At 50.5% G+C, this 10,133-nt stretch overlaps 1 protein-coding gene across 1 annotated transcript in view; it reads left to right on the top strand.

Annotated features, from left to right (window-relative positions):
* NOC2L (NOC2 like nucleolar associated transcriptional repressor) overlaps positions 1-10,133 on the top strand; it is a 25,513-nt gene that overhangs the window by 4,289 nt on the left and 11,091 nt on the right. The window contains exons 2-10 of the mRNA XM_005427708.3: positions 367-535; positions 913-1,032; positions 2,095-2,212; positions 2,557-2,647; positions 2,894-2,972; positions 4,492-4,602; positions 5,537-5,650; positions 6,400-6,588; positions 8,780-8,919. Coding sequence (XP_005427765.2) covers positions 367-535; positions 913-1,032; positions 2,095-2,212; positions 2,557-2,647; positions 2,894-2,972; positions 4,492-4,602; positions 5,537-5,650; positions 6,400-6,588; positions 8,780-8,919 — 1,131 coding nt within the window. The remainder of the gene's footprint in view (positions 1-366; positions 536-912; positions 1,033-2,094; positions 2,213-2,556; positions 2,648-2,893; positions 2,973-4,491; positions 4,603-5,536; positions 5,651-6,399; positions 6,589-8,779; positions 8,920-10,133) is intronic.

Genomic DNA, 10,133 nt, shown 5'->3' on the forward strand with positions numbered 1-10,133 from the left:
AAGGAGATTTTTTTTGCTTTCCACAAGTCCCTGACAGGAGGGGACAGCCCCAGCGGGGCTCTGCTCCCAGGGAACGGCCTCAGTGTCACCAGGGCAGGCTCAGGGTGGGCATCAGGAGGAATTTCTCCGTGGAAAGGGTGGTCAGGCCTTGGCAGGGGCTGCCCAGGGAAATTACGTGGTGCCCATCTCTGCAGCTATTCTGAGGGACTGAGAAACAGATGTGTGATGGTTTTTCCATGTGTTTCCATCGATCCCAGTGCAGTCTGGTATCTTGCTGTCAAAATTCCTTAATCCTTAACGAAATGCTTTTGTCACAGCCTCAGCAGAGTCCTGAGCACTAATGAACAATTCATTCTGTCCCAGCAGGAAGAAGGGAAAGGCATCAGAGCACAAAGATCAGCTCTCCAGGCTGAAGGACAGAGACCCCGAGTTTTACAAGTTCCTGCAGGAGAACGATCACAAGCTGCTGGATTTTGATGCCTCAGACAGCTCAGAGGAGGAGGAGGCTCTGCACAGACCCCCTGACACCCTGGAGGTACCTGCTGGCATCAGACACCCCAGTTCCATGGGCAGTGTTTGTGTTCCAGTGCCAGCCCTGAGTGATTTGGGATGCAAAGGGACTTGAAACTCATCCAGCTCCAGCCCCAGGCTGCTCCAAGCCCTGTCCAGCCTGGCCTTGGGCACCTCCAGGGCTGGAGCAGCCCCGGCTGCCCTGTGCCAGCCTCACAGGGAGGGTTTATTCCCCATCTCCTGGCTTGTCACTCCATCAGGTGTTTATTCCCATCTGAGCCATTGCTGCTTTGCACAGACCAGCCCTGCCTGCCTCCCTCCTCACCAGCACTCAGTAAAACAGCTGGGGCCAGCCAGGGGTTGGAGAAACCTCCCCTCAGTCCCTCCTGCTGGTCTCTCTAGGAAGCCAGTGATGAGGATGAAGATGATGAAGACGAAGAGCAAGAAAAAGTCAAAAGGAAGAAAGTTTCCCTCATCCATGTGAGCCTGAAGATGGTGGAGGAGTGGAAGAAAGCTGCCCAGGTGAGCAGGGACTGGGGCACACAGCACTGGAGGGTTCTCCTCCCTGCCTGTCAAAGGGCCAGCCTGGGATCTGTTCATGTGGCACAAAGTTTATTTATTTATTTGTTCATCTGGGACAAAATTTATTTATTTATTTGTTCATCCAATACAAAAATTATTTATTTCTTTATTTATTGGTTCATCCGGCACAAAATTTATTTATTTATTTGTTTGTTCATCTAGCACAAAAATTATTTATTTATTTATTTATTTATTGGTTCATCTGGCACAAAAATTATTTATTTGTTTGTTTATTTATTTATTTATTTATTTGTTCATCTGACACAAAATTTATTTGTTCATCCAGTACAAAATTCATTCATTTATTTATTTATTGCTTCACCTGACACAAAATTTATTAAATTATTTATTTGTTTATTTATTTATTGGTTCATCTGGCACAAAAATTATTTATTTATTTGTTTGTTCATCTGGCACAAAATTTATTTATTTATTTGTTCATCAGGCGCAAAATCTATTAATTTATTTATTTGTCCATCTGGCATAAAAATTATTTATTTATTTGATTGTTTGTTTGTTTATCTGGGACAAAATTTGTTTGTTTGTTTGTTTGTTCATCTGGTGAGATATTTATGTCCCAAGCCCCCAAAGCTCTTGTGCCTTCAGCTTGACTTTGGGCTGTAAAATTCAAGCACTGCCATCCCATATGAGGGGGAAGCTGCAGAAATGTGGCTCAGACGAGGCCAGAATGATCAAATTTGGGGTTTTTACCCTCAGGCAGCTCCAGGAGCTTTCCTAGTCCCATATTTAGCAGTGATGGCATGGCTGAGGGGGATGAAGCTCAAACTGGAAGCTGCTTGCAGCTGATTAATTCCTTCAGCAGCCTCAGCAATTCAAAGCCAGTTTCAGGGAGGTCAGTGAGTTTGTTAAGCCTGCCCTGGTGCCTGAGGATGGAGCTCTTTTTGCCATCCAATTCCCAGTGGATTCCAGTCCCCCTGTCCCAGCCAGGAGCTCCAGGAGATCCCTTACCTCCCTCAACAACCCCTTTTCTTCTTTCCCCAGAGGAATCTCACCCCAAAACTCTTGCATGAGATCACCCAAGCCTACAAGGCAGCTGTGGCCACCACCAAAGGGGACAGTGGTGGTGACCCCAGCAAGTTCCAGGTGACTGACACTGCAGGTGAGGGAAGGGGAATCATCTGGAGGGGGTTTGAGCTGTGGGAGAGGGGGATGAGCTCTGGCAGGAGTTAATTCACCCTTTCACTGCATCCAGGAGCTGTCTTGTTCTGGGAGCTTGTCTTTCAAGGGTGGGGTTTGGTGCTGTTTCCTCGGGGAGGTGGCCCCTGTGCCTTCTGATCTTTGATAAAAAGTGGAATATGAGGCAGACTGGGGGTTTCTAGAAGTAAATGCAGGGGTTCTGCCATGGAAATCACTGCCTTCAGTTCCTCAGGGACCCCTTTTCCCATGAGGAAAACCAGGAATTCGTGGAAAATCACAAATGCTTTCCTGCCTTGTTTCCTCCAGTGTTCAACGCCCTGGTGTCCTTCTGCATCCGGGACCTGTTCCACCACCTGCACAAGCTGCTGCTCCCCAAAGCCCCCAAGAACAAGCTCAAGTAAGTCTGGGGGGGGTTTGGGATGGTCAGGAAAGCTGGGGGGATTTCCAGAGCTGCCTTTGGACCTGGGAGAGGGGTGCCAGCTCTTCCCAAACACTGAGTGCCTGCTGGTGCTCACAGGGATCTCCTTTTCTTCCCCCCAAGGAAGAAGGAAGCAAGGAATTGATCTCACTGCTCGCTTTGCTGCTGAAATCTGATTTATTTAGGTTTTTTTAAAAGCTAAACCCAACTCTTGCTCCTTTCCAGGATGGTTCTCCCTTCCACCAGCCCCCTCTGGGGAAAGCTACGACTGGACATCAAAGTTTATCTTGGCTGTACCATACAAGTAAGAAACATCATCATTTTCTCTTTGTGGGGTCACTCTGTGCCTTGCTGGGCTATTTTGGGGTGAGGCAGGTGGGGTTTGCCCCTCTGAGATTTGTGTTCATTGTTTCCCTGGGTTGTTTTGGAATTATTTGGTCCAATTAACAATTTGGAGCTTTGGAGGATGCTTGGGTCAGAATAGGTAAGGCAGTAAAGAAGGGTTGAATTAACATTCTGGCAGCTCTCTCTGTTTTAATTTGTCTGGCAGATTAATATTTAATAGGCTTTAAAGGAGTTTGCAGTCTGTGTTCCTGCATTCTGCATCATTAATTCAGTTTTTGGTGCTGTGATCTCTGCACTTGAGGCAAACACTGAGATGTTCTCTTGGTGACCTCACATGAGGCATCTCTGACTATGATAATGTTCCATCCCACCCATGCAAAATTTCTGGTGTTTCAGAGATGATTTATGAATTATTTCTGAAGGAAACTCCTGCCCCCACTTTTTTTTTTTTGAGATTGCTTTGTTAGCATCTCCAAATTGGGATATTAAAACCAAACCAACACTGATTCTTCAGCAGCTGAGGGAAGGGATGCCAGGAGTGACAGCCCAGGAGCTGCTGTGCCTCAGCTGGGAGCTGGCACGATGACTTAGCAGAAAGAGCAATTGGATCAGGAGAGCTTTTTTCTATTCTTTTTTTTTTTCCTCAAGCTGTGGTGCCTCTCTCCAGCAGCAGGGCATTGCAGACAAGGAAAAGCTGGGAATACAGTCCCTGGGAATGCAGTCCCTGCTCCTGGGCTGCCTCCTGAGAGCCCTCAGCCCCAGCTTTCACCACTGTGGCTTTTCTGGCACCGTTTCTGAACAAAATCTTCTCCTTTTGGTGTCCTTGGCCAAGTCTGCTCAGTTCAGAACCCTTGCAGAGCAAGGAGGAGGGTGAGGAGGCAAATTAAATGTGGACAAAATGCCTGTGCTGCTTCCAGCAGCTGGGACTGCATCAGACAGAGCCTCTCAGAGTCACCTGGAGCTCACCTTGGCTTCTGATGGAATCTGGGTTTGTGTGCAGTGAGCTGAGCTGGACAAGCTGCACACACAGAGATTTGGTTCTTCACATTTTGTCAGAGCCTTTCCTTGAGGGAGACTTGGCCCAAATACCCAAAGAATTCCAGCTTCCCCCCCAGAAATCCTGGAGAAATCCTGTCAGGCAGCTCAGGTGATGTTTCCTTGTGCAGACTGAGGGGGAGTTGGGCCATTTTGGTCTCCTGCACTGCAGATAAGCTGGGATTTTGCAGTGTCCACAAGGGAGGTGCTGTGTGATGAGCTCAGGGGCCATGAGCCCTGCAGGGACAGCAGCCTGAGCTCCCATTCCCAGGCTGAGGGACCTGCAGGGCAGCTCTTCACCCTCTGCTCCTGCCCTGATCCAGCTGTTTGGTTTGTGTGAGCTCCTTCCTGCCTGAGCAGTGTTTGGAACCAGTGAAATGCAGCTGGCACAGGGAGGGTGACAGCCCTGCCTGCCAACGGGGCTGTTTTTCTGTCCTCCACAGCTGCTGTCCTGCCTGACAGAGGCCTCAGTGGGTGCAGCAGTCCTGCAGCACGTGAACTCCACAGTCCCATATTACCTGTCCTTCCCCAAGCAGTGCCGGGCCCTGCTCAAGGTAAGGGGACAGCTGGGATGTGCCATTGGCATCTGAGGTGCTTTTCCCCCGCTTTCAGCTGAGCATTTGTGGTGTTTGGGCTGCATCCCCTGGCAGGCAGTCCCTTGTGGTGTTCCCTTGCTTTGCTGCTGATCCTGGAGAGGATTCCTGCCTCTCTCCAGGTGCCACGAGGTGATGCCAGGCTGAGGTGAGTGTGGGGGTGGCTCTGTTTGTAGCTGCTGCTCCCCAGGGAGGTGTTTTGGGAAGCTGCTTCCTCCTCCCAGATGGAGGAATTGCTGCCAGGCCCTGGGAATGTCTGTGCTGCCTCTCCACTCGGGGAGCTGGGGGTGGAATATTTCTGTGGCAGCTCAGCCTCAACTGCTGAGCGTGAGCAGCAACACAGGAGGTGTGGGGAGACACCCAGGGCAGCAGAGCGGCGTCTGACTGCAAACTGCAGCTCTGCAGGGAGCCAGGGAAGCCTCTGGTGCTGGAGAGCGCTGCAGTCATGCAGGGCTGGGGGCTGGCACACCTCCCAGCTGCTGCAGGCATTTCTGAGAGGGCTTTTCCAGCCCTGCACTGAGCCCCCTCTCTGTGCTGGGCTCTTCACTGGTGCAGCCGAGCTCACTGGCTTTGGGGGGCACCAGGTGCTCCTGGGGGAGATGGAGTCACTCAGGGGAGTTCAGATGTGTATTTAACCACACAAATAAAAGTTGTGTAATTTTTTAGAGCTGCTGGTTTTGGACAGGTTCCTTTATTGATCATGGAAACATCAGCCTGGGCTGTTGTGGGGTGTCCCAGCGAGAGTGTGAGGACAGAAGGCTGCCAGTGACTGACTGCCAGCACATTGTGTCACCTCTGTGTCACCTCTGCTGGGAAGGAGGGAGGTTCAGGCCTGTGTGTGGCCAGCCAGGAGCTCTTTGTGCCTTCACTCACCTGTCTCTGTGTTTTGTCCCAGCAAACCATCACTCTGTGGAGCACAGGGGAGGAGACAGTCAGGGTCCTGGCCTTCCTGGTGCTGAACAAGATCTGCAGGTACAAGAAGGAGGTTTACCTCAGCCCCCTGCTCAAGGTAAGCCTGGCTTTGCTGAGTTCTGCACCTTTTCTTCCTCAGCTCGTGTGCAAATACCTCAGAGCCTCGAGCTGCAGCTGAGCAGGTGCAGGAGGTGATGCTGGCAGCCTCCAGAAGACCAAACAGGGCAGAAATTCTGTGAGCTCAGGGTGATTCCATAGTTTAGGCCTTACTAAGAGAGTATGAGTATTTTGATGGGAACTTACCTAGCTAAGCGAGCCTGACGAGTTGCAATAAGAATAAAATCCTATAACAGTGAAAATCTGCTTATTCTCCTGAGAAAGAATTCCCAGGCAGTGACTGTTAACAGCACCTGTAAAAACTGTCCTGAATCATTAAAAGAAAAATGCAAACAATATCTAGAAAGAGACACAAGCATGCAACCACCTGTAGTGAAGTAAGCAATCAGACAAGGTAACAACTAGTTACCAACCAATTAGAATTAGGAACAATACTTATAGAAAAGTCTGTAAATTCAGGCTATGATTAATTCACTGCTTTGTGTTTATTATTTATATTAAATAATAATATCGATATTATTTATATTAATACATTAAATATTTATAATTAATTTACTTCTTAATTTATAATTAGTTCACTTCTTTCACTGCTTGAAGAAGCATGTGCCTCGTTAATCTCTAACCTGAGCTCACAGTGACAGTTTGGTCACACTGGGAGGGGCAGAGGAGTCCCAGAATGCTTTTTACTCTTATTTTACACGCTGCTTTCTCATCCTCTTCTCCTCCCAGCAAATGTACATTGCCTTTGTGAAGAACTCCAGGTTCACCTCTCCCAACGTGCTGCCCATGATCAACTTCATGCAGAGAACACTGACGGAGATGCTGGCCCTGGACAGCCCCACCTCGTACCAGCACAGCTTCATCTACATCCGCCAGCTGGCCATCCACCTGCGCAGCGCCATGACCCTCAGGAAGAAGGTGGGCACCCTCCTCATCCTCCTGGGGCTCCCTGCAGCGGGGCTGGGCACAGCTACAGGCATGAAGAGGGGGTTTATTGCATGGCCTTGGCAGGATACACCACGGGCAGGACAGGAGCCTGAGGGAGGCTCTGTTGGTGTGGAGGAAGAATGGCACACATTAAGCAGAACATATCACCATGTATGCCAGCCTCTGGTGTGAAACAAGCAGGTAAAGCACCTGTGGTTAGGGTTCTGAAAACCACAAAGCCCCGAGCTCCAGGCACACTGCAGCTGCAAAAGGCAGCCCAAGGGCAGCCCAAAATGGCCACAGCATGGCTGCCACTGTGGCTTTTTCCTTGGGACCTACCCTAGGCCAGGGCTGTTTTACCTGCCTAGGGTTAGGGTTACACCTAGGGTTAGCATCTCATAAACCACAAAGCCCTGAGCTCCAGGCACACTGCAGCTGCAAAAGGCAGCCCAAGGGGAGCCCAAAACTGCCACAGCATGGCTGCCACTGTGGCTTTTTCCTTGGGACCTACCCTAGGCCAGGGCTGTTTTACCTGCCTAGGGTTAGGGTTACACCTAGGGTTATGGTTTTGAAAACTACACTGCCCAGGGCCCCAAGAACACTTCAGCTGCAAAAGTCCTACCAAGGGGAGCACAAAAGTGCCACAACGTGTCTTCCTCCCCTGCATTTTTCTTGGGAGCAGCCTTAGCCCTAGGCTGGTTTTACTGCTCTTCCTAGGCCACCCTGGGGTGGTGCAGCTCCCCAGCAAATTCTAGGGCATTTAATGGACTTTACAAAGCAGCTCAGAGCTTAGGGAACAGCCCTGGTTTCAGCCACCTCCAGTGTGACCTGGGAAATCTGAGTCAGATTGCTAATCCTGGATTTTGTCCTGTTTAGCAAAACAGACCCCACAGATTAATTGTTGAGCTGCCCCCAAACAGGGCAGGGTTGGTGCCCAGCTAAATCTCCTGGCCTGTCAGACATGGGGATAAATAAGCAGAGATAAATGAAGTCTGGGCTGCAGATCCCCTAATTGGATTGCGCTGGCTCCTTACACCCTCAGTTGTGGCCCAGACAAGGAGTAAATCCATTTGATTTCACAGCTGGGGGGCTCGTGGCCCTTCAGATGGGCATGGCTCCACCAAAATGTCCAAATGCAAGCACTAAGCCTGTCTGAATGGGCAGGGGATGGTGCTGGAAGGTGATTACCAGAGCAGATTGCTCGTCTGCTCTGTGCAGGAGAAGCTGGGAAAATCTTTCTGGTGCATCTCAGTGACCTGGGGAGAGCTGGCACAGCCCTGCCACGTCCAGCTGGGCTTGGCTCAGGGCCCTGCTGCAAGGTTTGGCCCGGTGGCTGCAGTTACACATTCTGTGCCTGTCTCAGGACTTGTGCATCCTGCTGCTCCATGCAGGAGAGATGAGCTGGGCCTTGGAAATCTGGGAAAAACCAGAGGTGGGGGCTGAGGCACCTTGGGAGTGCAGTCTGCTGTGGTTTTGGGCAATGCCTGCAGAGCTGCAGGGCTGAGGGAATGGTTTCCTTCAGGGACTCCTGCTCCAGCTGGGCTTTTATATTTTTATTATTTTATAGTGTGGCACTAAGAGCTGCTGCAGCACCTGCCTAGAGTCTTGAAAACCTTGTCCTGGCCTCGGGCCACTCCTGGCCGTGCTGCTGAGCCAGGCTGTGTCACTGCTGTCACTGTGTCACTGCTGGCCTGCTGCAGTGGTTCTGCTGCTAACCAGGCTGCAGGTTTGCTCTCTGCTCTGCTGCCTGGCAATTCCACCCTGCAGTTACAAAAAATGAAGCTGTCCTGGGTGCTGCCTTCCCCAAAAGTGCTGGGCTGACCCTCTGCTCCAGTGCTCAGCTCAGGATTCCCCAAAAGTTCTGAGCTGATATTTGCTCCAGTGCTCAGCTCAGGATTCCCTGTCCCTGGCCACATCCCAGTCCCTGCTGTGAGGCTGGGAACTTTTCCTCCTCAAAGCAGCCCCACTTGAGCACAGCAGCCTGGTTTTATTCACTTTATTTCCTCCAGGCACTGGTACCAGTGAACTTGCTGCCCTGGGAATGGCAGCTCCAGTGTTGTTACTGCTCCCTGGGCATTGCAGTGTCCTGGATAAAGTGAGCCTGGGCAGGGAGCAGAGTGAGCACCTATCAAACGCCACATTTTCACATTTCTGCCTTTATTTCCCCCCCCCTTTCCTGCAGGAGAACTTCCAGTCAGTCTACAACTGGCAGTACATCCACTGCCTGTACTTCTGGTGTCGAGTTCTCAGCACCATCCACCCCAGTGAGGTCATGGAGCCCCTCATCTACCCCTTGACACAGGTCATCATTGGCTGCATCAAGTGAGTGGAGTTCCTTATTCTTTCTGCTCTGCTTTGGGGTGTTATTTTACAGTTCTGTGATTTGGATTGAACCATGAATGGTCTCAAAGGTGCTTTTAATTGAAATTTTCCAGCCCAAGATGTGTGTGAGCAGCTGTTTAGGGGGTGACAGAGTTGTGGTGTGGGTTATCCTTTCTTCTTTATACAAGAAAAGTCTCAGGCTGAATAACCTGGGCAGATTATCCTTGTAACTGCAAGGAAAATGGTCTGCCTTGCTTCAGAAAATCCTCATCTGCAGCTCTGTAAATGCTTTTAGAAGCTGCACTTTTGGTGCCTGTTTGTTGGGACTGGAAGAAGTGGGCCACAGTTGTTATTTTCAGGATGTCTGCTGAGAATTCCCTCCTCACATCAGCTCAGATGGATGGAATGTTTGTGCTCTGAGGTGCCTGTTAACATTAGCATTGAGGGAATTTGGGGATCTCTGGTGATCTCCCAAATCCTGTTAGCTCTGCTAACCAGATTCTCAGCTTTAAACCCAGCTCTGGAGGAGCTCCCCTCGGTGATGGAGATAAGCAGATTTAAACGATCAGATAAGAGGATGCAAACATCCCCCTGGCACCCCCCTGCTCTGGGATGGATCCAGGCACCTTCCTCCCTGTCCAGCAGATCACTCAGGGGCTGGGGCTGGGCACAGGGCGTGGGGTGAGGCCCAGCAGGGTTTGAGCAGCTTGGCATGAGCGGCAGGAACTGCCTGGCGAGGCTTTGGAGGTTTGGGAACCCCCCAGGTGGGTTTGGGGTGACCTCACTGTGCCCTTGCAGGAGCTGAAGGAGCTACAGGGAAGATGGAGAGAGGATTCCCAAAGGATGGAGGGACAGGACACAGGGAGTGGCTCCAAACTGAGAGAGGAGCTTCAGATGAGCTAGCAGGAAAAAACAGGGCAGGGCTTGGAGCAGCCTGGCACAGTGCAAGGTGTCCCTGCCATGGCCCCGGGTGAGCTTTAAGTCCCTTCCAGCCCAAACCCTTCCACGAGTCTGGGATTCCAGCGTTGGGGAGACAGAGTCAGGTGCCACCTGGATCCCCCCTGAGCCAGGCTGGGCTGTGAAGGAGGCAGAGTGGCAGCTCTGGGGGCTGTGGCTCCAGGGGACAGGCACTGTGTTTTTATTTAATACTTTTAATATTTTTATGTTAATTTATTTTTATTTAATAGATTTAATAGTTTTCTTTTTATTTAATA

Source organism: Geospiza fortis, unplaced genomic scaffold (assembly GCF_000277835.1).
Source record: "Geospiza fortis unplaced genomic scaffold, GeoFor_1.0 scaffold662, whole genome shotgun sequence".
Taxonomy (NCBI): Eukaryota; Metazoa; Chordata; class Aves; order Passeriformes; family Thraupidae; genus Geospiza; species Geospiza fortis.